The sequence below is a fragment of the Pagrus pagrus genome, assembly GCF_965226575.1.
Source record: "Pagrus pagrus genome assembly, chromosome: 4".
Taxonomy (NCBI): Eukaryota; Metazoa; Chordata; class Actinopteri; order Spariformes; family Sparidae; genus Pagrus; species Pagrus pagrus.
Window position 1 is genome coordinate 28509700 of NC_140188.1, and position 22137 is coordinate 28531836.

At 41.7% G+C, this 22137-nt stretch overlaps 1 protein-coding gene across 11 annotated transcripts in view; it reads right to left on the reverse strand.

Moving 5' to 3' along the window:
• Window positions 1-22137, reverse strand: part of LOC311256394 (chloride channel protein 2-like) — a 206819-nt gene that overhangs the window by 119677 nt on the left and 65005 nt on the right. For all 11 annotated transcript variants that reach the window (XM_084351429.1, XM_084351433.1, XM_084351430.1 and 8 more), the window contains exon 2: window positions 3433-3583. In XM_084351429.1, the coding sequence (XP_084207555.1) occupies window positions 3433-3583 (151 nt within the window). The remainder of the gene's footprint in view (window positions 1-3432; window positions 3584-22137) is intronic.

The following is a 22137-nucleotide window of genomic DNA, read 5'->3' on the forward strand; positions in this document are numbered from 1 at the left end:
GCTGTTGGTCTTTCCTTTAGCAGCTGACCACGGCTGTGTCCTGCTCTGCATTGGAGTAGAGGAGGAGGAGGATGGTAGTGCTGGCCAGCCGGTAGCATCAGAGATCTCCGGGTGGACGGTTCTTCCTGTTATTCTTCCATCCATGTTCCAAGGAGCAGAGTTCTTCTTTGGCTTTGCCCCAAGAGTGTTCCAGGGAGGACTTCCATGTGAAGATTTACTGCGGAGATCACGGCTCTCCCGTTTCTTATCAGTGCTAGGTAGCTGTGTGTTAGCGTTCTCTTTTCCGCTGAAAGGAAGAGTGGTTTCATTTCCACACAGTCCGTTAACCTCCACATTAACTTCTAATCTGTGGATTTTAGTTTCCAACAAAGTGATCTTCTGCATGAGTTTGTGGAAATCGTCAGTGGTGAAGGGTGGCATCCTGTTGCTGGTTAGCTTGCTAGTTAGCTGCTAACAGGCTTGTGCTACCTCTTAGGCCTCGTTCAGAAAGTGTTGAAGAGTTCGGTAAAAAAAAAAATTTGAAATGAGCCAGCAATGTACTTTATCTCCAATAAATTATGCTCCCAGTGGTTTCTAAATATCCAGGAGTCACTGCCTGTAATCTCTGTGAAGAAAAAAAAGAATAATAGTGGAAAAAAGGCAAGCAGAAGCGAGAGCAAGCGGAAAAGCGTCTGCACCCAAGCAGATACAAGCAGAGAAGATGGATAGCTGACTCATCAGCCGCCAGTGAAACAACAGCAAAACTCATCACCGAGATGAGAGCAGAGGACACACACACACACACACACACACACACACACACACACACACACACACACACACACACACACACACACACACACACACACACACACACACACACACACACACACACACACACACACACACACACACACACACAGTTCTGCAGGAGTTAGACTGAAGGAGTGAAGAGATTAGTGCTGGGTGCATTGAGCACATCACAGCAGCAGAGGGCGCTCCATGTACACAGAACAGGCGGCAGCACAGGGAAAACTGTTACTGACATGCTGACAACACTTCAGCAGTAACTTGATTCAGTCACTGTGAGCTCTCATCATTCACAAAAACACCAAATGAGCAAAAAATCACCCAGGGACCAAAGAAAAATGGGACAAGGGCGAACCTAACTCGTGCTATCTGGTCATGTCTTGTCCTATGCTTCTTGGTGAAGATTTTAAAGGCTTTACTGATATCCTTAAAATCAATTTGCAACTTGTTCTTCCTTTTTGTAGCTATACTTGGCAATCATAAATTAGAACTGAACAGTGCCTTTTCGTCAATGCTTGCGTGGGAAAATCCCCCTACTGCCCCATTGGCTGGAGCCTGGTCACAGGATGTTATGTTATTCCTTAAAGCATAAATTCACAATTTTTCAAGTCTGTCCTAATCCAGTAGTCAGGTGCCTATACTGTATGCATTCCCCCTCTGTCTTAAACACTCTGTTTTAGCTCCTGTCTCTTTAAGGCCTCCCCTCCTGAAGGTCCAGTCTGCTGATTGGTCAGCTCACACACACCTGAGCCAGTACCGCTAATAACAACAGAGCAGCTGTCCTAAATGAATTATTACATGCCAAACTAGCCACTAGCCATTAAATTATGCAAATGTGTGACTCCAGGACTGGATTGAAAACCAGGGAAAAAGAAGAGGTGTGATAGAGAGACACAGAGGCAGACTGGAAAATGAGAGAGGGAGAGAGACAGAGAGACAGAGCCACTATAGTCACATACATGTACTTAAGTATTATTACCACCAGCAACTGCAGACAAAGGTAGGGAGCATGTTCACAGGATTGTTGTTTTGTATCCCAGTGTTCAACATGATTAATACTCCTAAAGCAAAGTGCAGTAAGGCAGGAAGTCCAATTCAGCAAAGCAGCAATGTGCCTTTAATAATACATTTCCAACACTAAGGCAATATTCAAATGATGTCCACCTTTAGAGCAGTCATGCTTCAGATTGTTCAGGCTGATATATGGAGTGTACACTGTTACTATTTATTTTATAATCCAATCTTGAAAGTGGCCACTGTTGTTGTGATGTAAAATGACATGACTTTTTCAACTGCAGTCATCACTGAAGACCATTAATGAGGTGATTCCTTTCAGTATTCTTTGTCTTTTTAGTTCAGGAAGTTATTTCTTCTTTTCTGAACTTCAATATTCCTTTAAATCTGTTCGGAAAGGTCACAGAGTTGAGCAGACTTTGCTGAATTTAATAAACACACCACCTTTCACTTATCTGAGATACTTTTCTGCAAAAGCCCCAATGATCAGAGTTAACTCTCTTAAAAACACCATTGTTTCATACCAGAGTTAGCAAGCCTTTTAGTCCCTTTCACATTACTCCAGAGCAGTATAACAAGCAGCTGGCTGGTGCTCAGACTACAAAATATGACATTAACACACACGTGAAAGGCTCAGTGAAACACTGTTCCTGACCTTTTTAGTACGCAGTGCACTCTGTTCCAAGGCACAGCTCATTATAGACTGCCGTGGAAATATCACAGACAAATCCAGTATATCGACATGTAAAGAAACAGATAGAGATGCTGGCCGGGAAGAAAAATGTACTACAAATGAAAGGGTGAAAACTGCAACTGTAGGCTGATATTATTTCATGGTAATGAAGATAGACTGATGTTGCTTGGTTCTAAATTGCCAGAATAGGCTTGTCTATCCAACATTTTCTTTTCAATTTCAGGCCATTTATTTATTGCCACATGTAAAGTGACATGGTGAGCACAATGTCTTCTGGTGCCCAGGTACTGAACTCAGATAGTGTGTGAGTGCTTGTGATGTGGAACAGTATGTGAGGAATTTGAAACATAATAGAAAAGTTCTTGAAATCAGGGTTTTTTTGTTTAGGCAGTAAAAATATGACCTACATTTCTTCACTTCTTTAAACACAGACTGGTTGGGAAAAGTTTAATCTTGCTGATTTGAAGGATTTCCTTACAGTACCTTAATCTTATGGTTCATTAAGAACCTCAGGGATTTGTGCAGAAGAAAATGGTTCTTGGAAGCACTAAAATATGCTTTTGCCCACCAGGACAGAGCAATGTTTGACTATTCTTTAATCAATTATGTGACTGACCTGTTAGGATTACATCAATATTCATTCCACACTAGCTGCAACACATATTCTGAGAATTGATATCCTTAAGCATCAAAACATTGTAAAAACTGTATGACATAATGGGATCATTATACCATGAAAAAGCCACAGAATATCAGAAACAGTAGGCTTAACATTGATAAATAGCATTTTATCCATTCTGGACTTATATTGTACAAGAAGTCATGCAGTGTATCCAAGTTTTAGCACTGCAAACCTCCTCTTGCTGAAGATCCATACACACGCATTTACTTAGTTACCATTTCCAGCAGTGGTATGGATGTGGTATGAAACTTACTTCGACACTTGGCACAGCGTCCCTTGTCGTACTCCAGCAGGTCGAGGGTCCGGCTTCGGTCGCTGACCGATCGCCTCTGCCCACTCTCCCTAAGCCTGGCGGCCTCCTCTTTGGCATACACCCCGAGCTCCTGGGTGTAGCGCCCATACATCTGGAAACCAACACAGTAAGAGCATTAGCTTAAAATCCCCTTCACACATGTATTAAGGCCTACATGAAAATTTGCTACTGTGTATTTTACATGGTTTTTGCACAAAAAAAAGGATAATTACCACAAATCCTGGAAATAGCACCTACTCCTTCTGTCTCATTAAACATTCCAGAATACATGAATATGCAATTCTGGTTCATTTGAAAAATGTAATTGCCGGACACAATATGTCTCCTGACACGTGCCAATGTCTGTTTGTATATCAGCATTTTTAGTGAGCACAGAGAAAAATGTACAGTGAGCAATAAATGTAAAAACTTCTGGTGTCCAGCTCAGATTTAAGGCTGCCCCTGGTTAATTTCTGGTCGCAGGAAAATTAAATGGACAAATGGGGCTGGCCAAGCAACAGGAATTCAGTAACTGTTGTGACTACTCCTCTGCAAAGACGTGTCTCCACCAAAGCATCCCGGATCAAGCTGTTGCACTTGACAAGCGGACCATGTTCCAGGTGGACGGAGCGCAGAACTACAGCAGGACTCTGTGTTTTTACATCACTGATGCTTGGTGCTCAGACACAGGCAAAGATGCTGGACAGCGTTTAACAGATATTGTTGCTGCTGTTTACATCCACCCTGACGTAAAGTGCACAATGTGTTTACATTTATATAAATAAGCGTATATATGTTCTATGTTTAAGCAGCATGAAGGAAAACAAACTTTAATTTCATTATGCAACCCCATGTTGTTTTATGACAAATAAATCGCCTTGAGCCTACAGTAGGACAAGGTTCAAGGTGATCCCTTTGAAACATCCCTCTGAAAAAGACAAAACTTGTCTTTTTACTTGAAGGAAACACACACTCATCTGACATGAGCACAATAACTTCTCACTGGCTCCAAACTGGTCAAGCTTCAACCTTAACTGTGACCCCAGCATAATAACCCGCACACACCAACATACTCATCCCAAAACAACAGACATACTCTTAAACACACACAATACACACATACAAAAGAAGTCAAGTCAGCAGTACAAGAGACAGGAAGCGCCATGTTTTGTACACCGCCCAGAGACCAGCTCTCCCTTCCATAATGCCCCTGGGTGGTGCACAGAAACAGGGGCACTAATGACTTCCCCTTGGCCAACCGTCACAACACAGCAAACTATTTCAACCCACATCAGCAGGTCAGTCAAGGTTATCAAGGCTGATTTCAACAGCATGTGAGTTGCTGATGGGCAAAAGTTTAATTTACAACAATCCAAAATCTCCATTTTGGATCAATCCAGCATGATTGTTCTGCACTTATCTTCCTGCCTCCTCCTCAGATGAAAGACATTAGAGACAGGCCAGATGGTGGCCCTACAGGAAGCAACATTATGCAGTGTCTTTATCCAGCAGGTTATGAATCAGTCTACAGATACAATTCTTTCCTGGAAATACAGGAGACAAAGCATATTTAAAAAGAATATGATTTGTGCCAGAACATATGTGAGCCATTCAGAATTAATGCAAAACCTACTATCTAATCAGTGCTGCAAAAGTGATCCAGTGACAAAATGCTGCACGCAGCATATTTGAACTTCACAGATTACAGGCATTACTCTTCAAAGTCTAAACCCTGTGGTGCACAGATTAAGTCCACAGTGAAGGGGGAAACAAGGAATGGAATCCTTGCTGTATCCTCATTCCTAAATATATAGTGCTAGAGCATCCAACTTCATAAGAGTCTATCTGCTTGTGGAGGGGCCCAAAGACTGTGCCAGGCTATATTAACTTAACAGAACCAGCACTGGAACAAATCTGCACTTTTTCAAATGGAATACAGTCTTTCAGGCACATTTTCAGCTGTATTTGCAAGATTTTAGTTGCAGCATACTCTCATTTTGAAATCCTAACGCACAAGCTTTTTGTTTGCTTTGTGTTTTTTGATGGCAATATGACCTAAATACGTTTTGTTAGCTAGTTAACCACCTTTTTCTGGGATGTAGATCTGATGTTGATCAGTCAGAACAGACTTTATGAAACAAAAACTAAATAAATCCTTATATAATATCTTTGACGAAAAAGTCACACAAAACGTTATTTGAAAATCAAAAGATATAGGTATACTTTCATTGGAAAAAAAACTCAAAGCTATGTATTCCTGCATTACTTGGATCATCTGGCAGTAGACTGCCTGCAGGTTACCTGGAGCTAACCACACACCTTATAGCCTCAAAGTTGAGCCTCAAAGTGAGAAGGTGACAGGAACATACTTTATAATACATTCACAAAAAAAGCCTAGGTTGCATTTTGGCGAGAGTTACACTTTAAGTCTCTTGGTGTCACTGGCCGCGATGATACTAGACAGCTGCAAAGTTGCAAAGATTTCACTGGCAACAACAGACTGATAAAAGATGTGCACAATATTGCTGCACACATTACAAGATCTGAGCTTCGTCTGGAAGTAGTCTACTTTTTCCTCTCCTGTATACAGTCCAGTCTGTTGTCAAGATGAACACTAAGGTATTTGTAACTCTCCTACATCTCCTAATGACTGTGCAGGTTAACATTTTTGGTTGGATGGGTTACCATGCAATTTGTCGGAGACAGCCATGGTCTTTCTTAACTTTGTTGATCCACTCTCCTCCATGTGACGCCGCACTCAGGGATCGACGCATCTCGACTGGCAGGATGGTGGCGAGCGGAGCAAGCGACTGCCAACGTGAGTTGTTCAAAATTCTTTAGTAAACTCTGTGTACACAAACAATGTTCTCAATGCTCGTGTTCATGTGTAGAGACCCTGGTGATACTACGAGCAATGTTTCATGTTGTGTTGAGTCTTCTTAGTGTTTTAAAAATAGCGATTTTGATGCTACCATACAGTTGCCCCTAGCATGCAATTAAAAATGATTTTGACCCGAAAACTAAAATAGGGTGAAGCTTAAAAGTGGCTTTTTCATCGTAATTATGCTTTTACAAGAAGGTTTGACTCAGGTACATTCATAAAAAAGCCTAGGTTGCATTTTGGCGAGAGTTACACTTTAACAAAGACATTAGGAAGGCTGGCTCTGTACTGGCGATTGCTCTGGAGCCCCTCAAGGTGGTTGTGAGGAGAGGGATGCTGCACAAACTGCTGACCATCATGGACAACAAATTGGGAAATTGTGTTCTTTTTACTCTATTTTAGTCCCTTTTAAATCTCACAGTATGGTAGGTGTATGTATGTATATATTTGTAAATATTGTGTTATTTTTTACCGTTCTTGTGTCTGATGTGTGATTTTATGTGAATTGCTACTGTGACAGTAAAATTTTTCGCTCTCTTTCTTCCTTTCTTTCTTTCTTTCTTTCTTTCTTTCTCCCTTCTTTCAATAATCTATATAATTGTTGAGATATTTCAGTCTGGACTAAAGTGGTCGTCCAACAGACCCATGCTGCTAGCATGGCTAAAAATATAAATTAAATCAAATCAAATAAATAGAAATCAATACTTATATTTGAACCCACTATTGGCAGAGGGGTAAAATTATGTTTCTTTGAGCACATACAATTCAAAATTACCATGATCAAACATTACATTACCAATATGATATCCGATTTTCTTTTTCAGTTAAATATTTAAAGATTCAGAAAATGTGTTGTGCAAGGTTAATTTTTTATTTTATTATTTTTTTTTTTTTAAAGGGTTTGTGTAACACAACAGATTTTGAAGCAAGTTTGACTGGACTGCTCATACTTGGTTGTGACTGAACCAGACTAAAACTAAAAACTGACAAAAAATAAATAAATAAAAATAAGGATGAAGGTGCCTAGTATGACTTACACTCATATGGATTTGTGACCTCAGAATTAAGACAAAGGTTAAATCTAAAAATAGCTGACACATTCTGGGTATCATCTTATAAACAATCTGAGACTTTCTTCCTGCCTTTGGATAGGGGCACAGAAACTGTAAAATATCTAGTATTTGTCACATAACAATGTTCACAACGTGCATAAACATTGCATACTGTTATGACCTTGAAAAAAATGCATACTCCTTCCTTGTCACAATAATGGTACTTCCCTTTTTTGAGGCTCATATGTTTACACAGCAAAGCAAAAGATATGGTGCATAGATATTTCTGTTTTAATAATCAAATGTGCAGATTCATAAAATTTCCATGCATGTCAAGATAAAACAGACACTGGATGCGTGCTTGCATTTCTTGGAACAGGGCCCCTATGGCCTGATGGAGAGAAGTGTTTAGATATTATACACAAGGGCACAAGCACACACACACACACACACACACACACACACACACACACACACACACACACACACACACACACACACACACACACACACACACACACACACACACACACACACACACACACACACACACACACACACACACACACACACACACACACACACACACACACAAACAGAAGGTCCTGCTGGCTATTTTTAGCCACACATACATACCAAGTTCATGTGGAACATAAAGCTCATCGTGATCGTTGACCCCAATAAAACGGCAACTAGAGTTTTATTGGGGTCAACGATCACAGCAGGTTGACCGACAGCGGTACATTTTAAATTGTAGAAATGTCGAGGACATTTAACTCAGGGCTCAATTGTCAGAGTTCATGTTTGACAGGCCTCATCACAGCCATGCTTTAAAAAGGTTGATCATGGCTGTTTCCGGGCACTGTAGCCCTGTGTTGTGTAAGACCCGTACATATCAAACATGATTGGTATTTGTAAAGCTTTGCCAGTTGAGTCACTAGGTTCACTAAAAGTCCTGCTGTCTGTCACTGGTATGAGCATCAGTATTGACTTTATGAAATGGATCAGGTATTGGCCATACGTGACTGATCTACACTGTTTCTCAGTGTCATTACAAAATTGTCTAACACAATGTTCTTAAAAATTTCACAAGCTTGACTGCAATATTGCTGTAAATGTCTTTACCCAAAGCCTCAGTATGCTCCAAATGAAGGGCTCGTTGCATGGTCTCAAAGTGCCCTTTCGGACAGCAAATCCGGGGGTATGGCATCCCACAATCTTAGGAACTTCCCAAAATAGACAAACAACAATGCCCCCTTCACGCTGCAATTGGCCAGATTTGTTGATGCCTCAAAGGAGAGACTCAACGAAATTGTGCATCATTATCTCAATTTCCACAAATCATTTTCGGTCTTCAAAACCTTTCCCCTCTCTGTGACAGCAAGCTTTTCACCCTGCCTTCCAGCATGCACATTCACACCAAATATAAGCTATTGTGCCCACAGACATGGTCGGACAACTCCTGTGTGAACCAACCTGACATCAAAGAACTAAAGGTGACGTAGTCCAACTGCGTCACTCCACATCGCCTGCATCTTGGCCAAAAAGCTGCACTTGAACCCAATGCATAGAATACAGCAGAAAGTTAACTAGCTCTAATGTTCTGCGTCAGTGTGACAAGAAAAAACACTTAATACAACTGGGTGGTATGTCTGATAAAATTTGTCAAATGGCACTGGTGAAGCTGAAGAATAAGAAGACATTGCAATAAATGGGTGGATCGTCGGCATGGTATGTCAGGGCCCTTACAGTTAACAAGTGATGTGTGTAGTAGTCCTGTGTTACCTTGCAAGACACTTCTGATCAGTTCAGCACAGTTGGGCAGACATATCTTAAATTAGGAAGGAGAAGAAAATTGGAAATAGAACATGGGAACAGTAGGTGTTCATGCCAAAGCCAGGTAAATGACCATCTGCCTCTCATAAGTTGGCCACAAGAAGGCTTTCTGAGGACAGTCACTGAACTTGAAATGCATCGCCTATATCTCTTTTTATTATGAGCACTTTAGTTCATCAATTGCTGTGAAGGTGTGTGCTTTGTTAATTATGATATGAGAAGCAAGCAGCAAGCCTCCAACATTGTTTATGTTCAAGTTCATTAATGAAATCTGTGTGTATTCATGCCACGTAAGGGACCACCTGCCTGTCCTAAAATTACCATTTGACTCAAGTGAAGTACAGCTCTGCTGAGCCAATGAAAATACCTCTGTTCATCACATATTTACAGACTCTTATCAAGGGATCTGTGTTTGAAATAGGTGGCTTAGCTGAACCAGGTAAGAAAAAAGTCCCAGGTAAGGACTTTTCTGGGGGGCAACACCGCAAAGCAAGGAGGGGTGTCACAGTGTCAGTCAGGTAATTACGAGTTGGTACAAAGCTCTGAGTTGAAATCCCAAAGTGAGCAGCAGCCATTCCTCAGCAGTATTGGAAATTATTTAGATATTTTCAACCAAAATTCACTCACTTGTACTGTCTGCATTGTCTGTGTTTTATACTTTGGTTGAACCATTGCCATTAGATGATTCTAAGACAATTCAAGTAGAACTAAGGACGTTGAACATTCTGTGATGATTTTGCAGGAAATCGTGTTCAGACCTGCATCAGCCTTGTTTGAACCCAGGACCATCTTGTTGTGAAGCAACAGTTCTGACTACTGCTCCAACACCATGCACATGTGTTGCCACTTTCCTAACCAGTGATATAGACCGAAACGCAGTAGGACCAGGGAATCATTTAAGAAACAGATGAGCAGGATCAAAAACCTTAGAAAAGAATTGAAACATTTCTTCAGGAATCCCTGATCTTAAAAAAGAAGAACTGGTTCCAATACACAGCCATATTCGGTAGAGAGGATCAATTGACTGACAAGCCTCAAAATACCTCGCCGGATCCATGTAAAAGTCCAAAATGGGAGCAGGGAAGGAATGAACACAAACAGTGGGAAACAGAGGAAAAATCGAGAAGGGAAACATTTGGGGAGCGATTTGGGGTTTCTGACATCAAATGTCAACCGCTGTTCTACCCAAGATGCCATTCTGCATGGCATTCTCGCCCACATTCATGATCGCCAGCCCTACGTTTTAATTAAGTAAGGAGGCTTCAAACGCAACGGAAACTCAAAAGACCCGAAAACAAGAGGGCAGAAATAGACCTTCTCAGATGCACCCCCTTGAAACTCGAATCTGAGTAGAGGAAGAAAACAAACAGACCCATCTAGAACAAAGGCATTACTGGTTGAAAGCCTATCATTATGTTGAGTGTAGTCAGAAACGGGCACTCTGCTGAGCCTGCCTGCCTGGGTTAATTGATCCCAGATGAATGGGTTGTCCTGGACTCATTGTCCTGGCTGCTGGGGCAAGGGAGAGGGCAAGGGTGATGAATGATTCCTGCATTGATATGAAAGATATCAGTCACTGGGAGAACCAGGACAGACTATGAAGTAACATACTTACTTCTTTTGCGAAGCTGTTGAACATTTCCGACCAAGAAATTCAGCATTTAACATGGAGGAAACAACAAAGTTCAAAGACTAACTGACAAACCTGCAGTTAACAGGTGACAGATTCAGGTGACAACAAAAACCCTACACCTCAAGGGTCAAGTGATCTTGTTTAATCACACTAAAAGTAAGAGAGATAACAAGCAAGCTAGAGATAAGTTCCTAATCTGTCCTTGACCTATTTTTTCAGATGCAATAGAGTCCAGAAATTCTACAAAGGGAAAAACTTATCACCATTTTGAGACATCATCTAAATATTCTGGGTGTCTGAGATGACATGCTTTACTTGAATGACACAAGTAATAATAGGTGACTAAGATAAACTTTGCGGTAATGTGGCACTTTCAGGAAATCAAAGACACGTTTTATCCACTAGCATGCATTTGTAAAACTCTCACAGATGCCTGGGCCGAAAGAATTTCATCTATACAGAGGGGACCATAATATCTTTGTGCGCACATCCGAACTTAGGTCATGAATTTCAACGCAACATCAACCGTTTAATATTCTGGGCTCAGTATAGGTGTAGCATAAAAACAAGGGCAGGGGATAAAAAAAGAAAATCATGTTTTATTGATAAGAAAAGTCAACAGAGTGAAAACAAGTCCAGGAAACAAGGTCAGAGAAAGACTGTACGCAAAAATGTTGTGATTGTCTCCAGGAGCCAATCAAACAACTCAGTTGGAGTCACACCTTCCCCTGGTTGAGCCACTCAGAATGGTCAGTGAGGGAACCTGCCCAGCTGGAGTTTAATCAGCCCAGCATGCTTATAAAAGACATGCACAGTCAAAGACACTCAGACAGATACATATTCCTTTGGTTGATTGTACTCAAAAGCATGTTAAAAAATGTTGTTTAAATTGAAACAGAAATAAAAATCTGTGTTTTGCAAAGAAATCAGTGTTTATCAACCATTTATACACCGATCAGCCACAACATTAAAACCACTGACAGGTGATGTGAATAACATTGATCATCTCATCACACTGTGATGTTCTGCTGGGAAACCGTGGGTGCTGGCATTCATGTGAATGCCACTTGACACGCACCACCCATCCAAACACTGTTGTGGACCAAGTACACCCCCTCATCACAAAAACACTACCCGATGGCAGTGGCCCCCCAGCAGGACAATGTGCCCTTACACACCACAAACACTGCTCAGGAACAGCTCGAGGAACACAATAAAGGGCCCAAGGTGTTGACCGGGCCTCCAAATTCCCCAGATCCCAATCTGATCGAGCATCTGTAAGACGTGCTGGAGCAGGTCTGATCCATGAAGGCCCCACCCCCAAACATACAGGACCCAGAGGATCCACTATAAAACGCCCTGGTGCCAGACACCACAGGACGCCCTCAGAGGTCTGAAGTCCATGTCTTGACAGGTCAGAAGTGTTTTGGCTGCACAAGGGGAACCTTCACAATATTAGGCAGGTGGTCATAATGTTATGCCTGATCGATGTAGATCCTTGGTCCTTGTTTTTGACTTGGCCTACAAATTGTTATAACCAAAAGAAGACATTCAACTTTGTTATTCTGCGCATTAAGTTTTGGTTCTGACTGACAATTATGGATTGGAGCATTATCCTTGTGGACCGACACAAAAAATGGTTTGTTATCTCTTCAATTCAAACAGCCACAATTTAAGTTTCACTTTTCTATGCTATTTCTTCTTTTTTTTCCAATTAAATGTACTGATAAAAACACACAGGGGAAGAAACAACTAAAGGGATAAAGTATTACAAAGGTTGGTGAAGTCGTTTCCTTCACAAAGGTAATATTGGGCCACTGGGAAAAGACAAGAGCTTTTGTGTGTGTTCGCCCGCTACCCTGTGTGGCCTTGCGTGTGGTTCAATGCCAAGTACACACAAGTCAGGCATAGCCATACTGGAGACCCCAAATGAGGGAATGAGAGCCTAAAATATACGAGAACAGGACTAGAGACACGCACACTAATTCACACACAGCTGGCTACAGTCCAAGCAGTCAACCCAAATGACCAGGAGCCTCACCAGTTGAGCCCCACATGCCACTTCTCACTTCAGCTAATGAGCTCCCTGACAGTGTGTGTGTGCACGTTTGTCCATTTCTTAGTGTGTGTGTGTGTGTGTATGTGTGTGTATGTGTGTGTGTGTGTGTGTGTGTAAAGAAAATGGAAAAGGGCATTGATTCTGATCAGTCAAAGATTCAGAGCGGTGCAGCGAAAAGAGAGCACAAGCAGATAAGATTTGTCCGTCTACCTTCCTTTTGAAAACATTCATCCACACAATAACAGATAGAGGAGGGAGTTCAACACACATCTTTTCCTGCTGTTTTTTATGTGAGTGCAAGTGTGTCAGCACACTGGTGTGGGAAGGAAGGAAGAAGAGAATTTGAAAGGATCATTGTGCAATTAATCTAGAGGAAGGACTGTGTGAGCGGACTGAAGGAAGAAAGGGTGAAGAGTGAGACTGTGTGGGACAGAGGAAGGAATTCGATGGTGTAAAGACTTTTTCACCCAAATGACAATAAAATAGTGAGGTTCACAGAATGTCATTGAACACAGCAGCACCTTTGTCTTATTGTGAAGGCTGTTTTTTCTATTTTAAATGGAATGGTGAGTTTAACTCTTCTAAACTCCAATTTCATGTTCACCTACAGCCTCACTTCAAAACAAAAAGATGTAGAGCCATGGTGATATTTTGGACTTAAGATAAGATAAGACTTTATTAATCCCTCAGTAAGGAAATTCACGTGTTACAAGAGCTTGAGAGTCATGGGCAGAGGGAAAAGAACAACATTTATTGAGTTATAGATAAAAATGTAAAACAGAACAAGCAAGAACACGTGCTATATGAAGCCCAGAGGGCACTCCAGGACAGAGCTGGGTCTCTAACTGACTTATTGAGTCTTTTCTTGTCCCTCTCAGTGCTTCTAGCTCCCCAGCAGACCACTGCGTAGAAGACTGCAGATGCCACCACAGTGTCATAAAATGTAAAAATAATAAAAAGTCGGACTATTGTGTTGGTCCGACTAGAACCAGACTTTTAATCCATTATTATTATTATTATTATTATTATTATTATTATTATTATCATCATCATCATCATCATCATCATCATCATCATCATCATCATTATCATCATCAATACAATAAATATTATGTAATGTACAGTGCGCCAAAAAGTCATCCATGTTTTCGCTGTGCAGCCTGTTTGCCGCTTCTTAACTTGTTTGGTATGTGACGTAATAGGTGAACCGGATGAAGGTCCAGTAGCAATGAGCTGAAACAGTGCATAACACCACCTACCGTGGTGAAGTCGGACATATATTCCATCAATAAATTGATTCTCCCCTGGCGCTTGTATACTGGGACAATGGCAGTAGTCCAATTAAATGGCCTAATCAAGCTATGATCATAGCTCAACTTGAGTGTGCATGGAAACGTACTGACTGTTACAATCACATACGTTATCGCAAAAAAACTATACCGACACGATACGATTGTCCAAATCCACAATTTGATTTGACTTTTGATTTAAAGTCATGATTTGATTCCATTTTTTTTTTTATTCAGCACTGACAGCTATGGCATTGTTAGACCATGACATCTGGATTCTTAAGATCAACAGATCATTGGTTTACACTTTAAAAGATGGTGGTATTTTACAGCAACAGCTTCATTTTATTCTGGTGTCTATGTACCATGTGTTCCCCATTCTCTCACCCACTGGGCAGGTTAAGTAAGAAATAATAAACGGGACAATGGAAACGTAACATTACTGCACTGAGCAGCAACAAACTTTTTTCATTTTCTCTCCCACACGTCACAAACGCCAACAGCTCCTGCCTTACGTCAACTCTGAGGGGATTCACAACCTTTTTGTGCTTTCTGTGGGGGCCCTTTAAAAATCACAATGTTACAATGGTACAGGGCTCAGTAGTTGACTGTTAGCCATGGGTGAGAGACGCTTGGGGGGGATGGGGTTGTTGAGGTTTTGCCAATACAGACTTTGAATTTGACGATTGAAATTCAAAGCTAATTTCAAACGATTTTTGATTAGAAATCTTTACATTTTACTCAGTAGTTGGGGTGTCATGATTTGGATTTTTTAAGGAATAAACAACTTGGCAGAGTAAGGAACATTTTAAATTGAGCAATGAACTTCAATATGATTGCATTGTTGGACTCATGTTTATGCCAAAAGGTATCAAAAGATATTAAAAAGTCTCAAAACTGATGCAGTGGAATCAGAGATACTGTCTTTCCATGTGTTCGCCAACACATGTAAACACACTTGGAGCTGCCCTCCACTTCATGGCTGTCAGTGGTTGTTTGACAAATGTGTCAAACTACACATAACCAACAGCTCTCTTACATTTCGTAGGTGTATTTTTTATTAGTTTGATCCCAAATTTACCCCATGAACAGCAGAATTGTACTTATAAAGTAATTCAAAAAAAGCATCAAAGAGTCCTCAGAGAAGAAAGGCTCAAGGAGTGAGATGTGGAAGGATGTACAGTAAATAAAGGTTTCCCAATCCCCCTGTCAGCCACCCTGGGGGGCTAATAGGGAGTCTTGTGTGCTTGTGCCAGGCTGCCATGCCAACCCTCCGGGCCTCTCTTACACTGACCCAGAGCTGAACAAACAGATGGAAGAAAAGCGGGCAGGATGGATGGAGGGATGATAGAAAAAAAGAGGCAGGAAAAACTGCAGGAGGTGTTTCAGAAAAGCAGGGGAGCAGTGATGGACAGATGGCGAAGAAAGGTAAAGAAAGGAAAAGTAGGATGGGTTAATGTGTGGGGGCGTTAAGTTTGGCACTATGTACAGAATCCATCCTGCAATGTGAGCTGAATTTAGATTTTAACTGTAGCATTCGGGAGGGGGAAGGACTTGGGGAAAGAAAAAAAGATGGGGAGGAAGGATGAAAAAGTGCAGCTGTGAACGTCGGAGGATAGGCTGGTGATTAATGATAGAGCCTTCACACCTGTCCAGTGTTGGCTCTATAGGGAGAGCAAAGAAATGCAATGAATTACAGCGCACACACACACACACACACACACACACACACACACACACACACACACACACACACACACACACACACACACACACACACACACACACACACACACACACACACACACACACACACACACACACACACACACACACACACACACACACACACCTTTTTAAAAAAAAAAAAGATCTACTACTCCAAGTTGTGCAATATACATATTCATTCTGTTCCAGAGTTCCAGTTAAACTAATAAAATGTTTCAGTACAATAAGCAACAAGCGCAAAGGACAAATTAAGCATGCACATACACACACACACACACACACACACACACACACACACACACACTCTCTCTCTAACTACTTCCTCTCATCCCTCTCCTCTCTGTATCAGTTGTGTGTATACAGAGCACCACTGATGTCGCACTACAGTGTCAGCATGAATCTCTCTCCCTCTCTCTCTCTCTGTTCATTGCTGCCTCGTTCTCTCGCTCCAGTAATCAGTTCCAATGGCAGCCTGGCAGCTGCACATTGATATTAGTGCCACGTCTTGACCACTGCCACAAGAAAAGCCACAGCCCCTGCAAAGCACTGATATTCACCTGCGGACAGTGTGTGTGTGTGCGCGTGTGTGTGTGTGTGTGTGTGTGTGTGTGTAAGCAGCAGGTGCACTCTCCTGTTGCCTCATTAAGAAAACCCATATTTACTTGGGCACATTCAGCTCTGCTGGCAAACTGCACTAATGCTCTTTCCAAATTCTTCACTTCCATTACTCTTTGTCCTTCCTCCCAAGGTTTAAAGCCACATGCGGTTTTGAAGGCCAATACTGATATCGACTTGTTTTTCAAACTGCCTTTAGCCAATTAATTGTACCAATGCTGCATAACTCTAAGGCTGCTACAGTATAATCAAAATGTTTATATTAACAATGGATCAAATTGCTGTGGGTTTTGAAAAAAGGTGTCACTTGTATGAATAAAACCACAGCTTTACGTTTTGGCATCTTTGAGCTTATTGTTTTGGTTTTCCCATCTGCCACTTTACTGTTCTGGTTCAGTCTCATCGCTCTCTTTAGTTTTGTTTCCAGACACAACACACAGCTCTAAAAACCTACTGTGTGTTCCCTGGGCGATATGGCTGAAAAGTCTTTCACCATAGAGAAGTTTCATATCAGTCGATATTGATAATTATTGATCATTTGTAATAACCTGTCTTTTTTTTTATAATTAAGACCAGGCTAAAAAGGTTGAATTTAACCACTTTATCAAGGCAGAGGTATAAAATTTTATGTTAACACAAAAAAGAAAAACACACAAATACAGGCCGGGTGGCAGAGCAGCCAGGTGGCAGCCTGCAGGCCTGTCCGCTCTGCCTAATGAGCCCAGACAAGGACAGAGGCTGAAAAGGTTGATGTGTTTACCAGCAAAACTACATCTCACGAAACCTCCATATCAGACCAAAGGAAAAGCAAAAGCAGACATTACCAGAGCTAGAGTGTGAGTTAACTGTTTTACAGTTGGAGTGAAGCCAGTCTTGTGAGAACTGTGGTGGGATCCACATCAGGCCTCACTCCACGCTCTTCTATTATTGTCAGTCACATGGATGTGGTGGAGGAGAACTACACACCTGTTAAAGACTGGCCTTTTGCTTGTCACTCGTAGCACGCTCCACTATCAAGGGATATGACAGGCTGTTTAGCAGTTAGGTCGGAAACCCTTTTTACTGCTCTGTAGAGATGATTGATAATGATTTATGATACTGTTCCTAAACTCGACAGTTCATACCCTACATCTCACATTAAAAAACTTTTTCTTCTCATGACAAATATGATGCACCACATGATCAGAGGTGAAAAAAGACCCTTCTTAACCTGATAAGACCAAATAAGGGCCTGCCAAACGTTGGTCCTGACTCCAGTCGCAGTTATTAGGATCTGATTGGGACTGATCTACATCAGGTACGCATCAATCCTACATGTGTTTGTTTCAAGTAATATAACGAGGAGAAGAGCTCATTAGTGATGAACAAACACCAATAGTTTGCATGATTTACACAAATGTAAAGGTAAGAATGCTGAGTTTCTTTGAGGTGCTCTTTGAATACGGATACACGCAGACATAAAAATCACAAGAAAACTCCAAGTCACTGTCTAGTAAACTATTAAATTGCCTTTATTGTCAAGACATCTTACTACCAAACTGACATTTCTACATCAAGCCATTGTCAGGGAGTTAACTCCTTTTAAATAATTTAAAAGAGAGTGATTCATGATTTAAAAGATTAACATAAAACTTAAAGAAACATGGTTGACACAAAATCATGTTAAAAAAGATATCAAAGAAGAGAAAGGAATCCACTGTTCACGACAATGACTGCTGAGCACCACAGAGACTTCTAAATCTAATCTTTATGGTAATCTTACTCAGCACTTGGACATAAAAATGTGACATTTCATTTTGATCATGAACTCAGTCATCATGTCAGAGTGGTAAAGCCTTTAAAATGATGTATAGACTGAGAAAAGCTTCACAGACGGTTTTTAGACTGCAGAGAAGAACTTTGTCACACCACACTAGGATCTCTGCTCAGACATCCGATATGAAAAAACACATTTAACAGCATATATTGCAATAATTATTTTCTGCCCAGTACGTTTTCTTTCCTTCATGGCATCCCTCTCTTCAGCATCCATCCAACACTGTACACGCGCATTCATGCAGGGAGTCAGGATGAGGACACTGCAGCCGGCGGTGAGGGTGTCATGTTAGTAGAGAAGCAGCTCCGGTGGACAGATTCCCATTAGGGGAATTGTTGCGGTGACATGGCTGACAGCAGTGTACTGTGACTCAAACCACGGTGTGCTCAACAAGTAAAAATAAATGGGAGGAAAAAAATCATTCCCTCATGCACTGTGGCCTGATATGGCCCATCTGTGTCAGTCTCACTTTCTGAATCGTAACAGCCCTAATGTTTATTAAAAGGAAAAATCCAGTCAGTTAACAGGATCATGCTTTGTACTCCATTTGATGCTGTGAGACTTCAGAGTTAACAATTTAAACAACATGTTGATGAAGGTTCTCAGTCATCCAGGTCATGGCAATTCTTGGGCTAGGGCTAGGGCTAGGTGAGCCCCAGGTACTGGGCCCGGGCAACTCACATGAAGGCCGATATATATCGGTTGGGCTCTACCTTGTACACTCGACAAATCCATATACTTACTCTTTGAGTCGCTGCAAAAATGGCAGTGTAAAAATCAGGACCAAAAGTGGAAAACTGTGAATACAGTACAAGAAGAATCACATAACTTATGTCCCCATAAAGTCTCTAAGTTCTCTCTTATGAAGGTCTAGGTAATTTAAATGCTGGGTTTTAAGCTACATGAATCAGCCCATTATACAGGGAGGATGGCAAAGGAGTAAAGGCAATTTATCAGAGGAGATGTTCCAAGATGAGATGAACACATCATAATCAGCCAGCCATGGAGCCAGAGAGCCAAAACAACATCTTTATATATGGATAACAAAGTGCTTAATAATTTCATCTTCCTCCTCATTCTCAAACGATGGTAGATGAAGTGAGGCAACAGTAACAGAGCAGACAATGGAGTCCCAGTGTGAAAAGGGGAGAAACTGAGGGAGGAAAAGAGGGAGAGAAGACATTTGTGCACAATGACTCCCAGTGTTTCTCTCTCTCTCGTCCTTTTTGTCTCTCACACGTGCTTGTTGGGATGTGGGAAGGCACCGGCATGGCACTGCCCTGTACCGGCCATGAAGCACACACACGCACACACACGCACGCACGCACGCACGCACACACACACACACACACACACACACACACACACACACACACACACACACACACACACACACACACACACACACACACACACACACACACACACACACACACACACACACACACACACACACACACACACACACACACACACACACACACACACACACACACACACACACACACACACACACACACACAGAAGGGCTGAGGACGTACTGTCCGGCAAAATCATCACGGACATCTGACTGAGACAACACAGCTGTGACAATAACTGGCCTGAGAAAGTGAGGGGCCAAAGACAGAAAAAACTCACAGGGAAGGAGAGAAAGACAAAAAGTCAGGAAGAAAGACAGAAAGACAGGAAACACGGTGAGAAGAAAGAAAGAGACACCAAAGTGATTAAAGAAAGGACATGATGTACAATCTGTGTGAACCATCAACAGGTGGGAGCAAGCATGAGAAAACATTTTACAGGGAGGGGGGAGGGGGAGAGAGAGAGACAGAGAGAGAGAGAGAAAGCGAGAGAGAGGAGACAGAGAGAGAGAGCGAGCCAGAGCCAGAGCCAGAGCCAGAGCCAGAGCGCGAGAGAGAGAGAGAGAGAGAGAGAGAGAGAGAGAGAGAGACAGAGATAGGGAGACACAGAGAGAGAGCGAGAGAGACAGAGAGAGAGACACAGAGAGAGAGCGAGAGAGACAGAGAGAGAGACACAGAGATAGCGAGACAGAGAGAGAGAGAGATAGCGATAGAGACACACAGAGAGACAGAGAGAGAGAGAGAGCGCAAGAGAAATATGAGAGTCATAACATCAACGGATCTCCACAGGGTATGAGAGAGAAAGAAAAAAAACAGCACATGAGAAAGTAAGATACAGACCCAGGTGAGAGAGTGAATAACACACACACACACACACACACACACAACTTCAGGCAGAAAAGGAGAGGATGAAGAGCAGGAGGAGGGACACAGCTTATTGCTAGGCAGGACAGTTTTGTGTCAATATCTGTAATGGAATAAAGGGTGCCTGAGACAGTATCCAATCAATCTGTGTGTGTGTGTGTGTGTGTGTGTGTGTGTGTGTGTGTGTGTGTGTGTGTGTGTGTGTGTGTGTGTCTGAGTCTGTGTGTGTGAGTGAGTGTGTGTGTGTGTGTGTGTGAGTCTGTGTGTGTGAGTGAGTGAGTGAGTGAGTGAGTGAGTGAGTGAGTGAGTGAGTGTGTGTGTGTGTGTGTGTGTGTGTGTGTATATTCAATAAAATCTGAAACAGCAAATATTTTGGGACAATATAGTGATTAGTTTGATGTTTAACTTATTAAATTGAATTGCTACTACTGCTATTTTCTATTGAATTACCAGCTGTTTATTACACTCAGGTATTCATATTTGGAGTATATTGTATAATTTTAACCCTAGGGCTGCAAAGCATGGTAAAAAAAAATAATATTGCGATTGTTATGACAGATATTACAATTGCGATATGATTCACAATCAGAAACAATGATCATTATTGCATCACAGTATTTTTGCCATGGCAACGGCAGCACATGAAGATGCAGCAGCCGGTAGCTCCTCTAAATTATGCTACATCTATGTTTTTTTTTTTGAATGTCATTTTGTTCAGCTTTATTGCTGAAACACGTATTGCCTATTGCAGAAATACTGGCATCATCATTGGAGAGGCAAGCTGGTGTTTTGGATTAAGAGCAGCAGACTTTGAGACCATCACGGCCCACAGCGTCTTTCGACCATCCAACCTGAACCACCCCGGGCAGGAAGAGAGTTGGAATAAGAGCCACGCTAATCCAGCTTGGTTTAAGGCCGTCCAGGCTAATGTCCGGTCACAGGGCAAGGAAATGGACAAAATGGGACTCAGGCTGGCCAAACAACATGAAATCAGAGACTGTGGTGCCAACAGAGACCAGTCTCCACCACAACATCTCGGATCAAACTGTTGATCATCATCATCATCATCATCATCATCATCATCGTCATCGTCATCGTCATCGTCAACAACAACAACAACAACTAACTAATACTGTGGGATATGAGGTCATTTGAAAAATGTATATCTTATATATATATTCTGTGGTGATCGTCTTGAAATACCAATCTGGAATAAAACCAGAAACTTTTGTACTTTTAATGAAAAAAAAAATATTGCTCAAAGAATGACAGGAAATACTGCATAAAAAGAGTGTTAATTGTAATGACAAAGAAATGATCATCTTTAGTCAGACTGTCAGTACACAAACACAAGGTTGAATGAGGTTCAGTGTTGTTGTTGCAACACACACACACACACACACACACACACACACACACACACACACACACACACACACACACACACACACACACACACACACACACACACACACACACACACACACACACACACACACACACACACACACACACGACTTTTACCCCGTTTTACT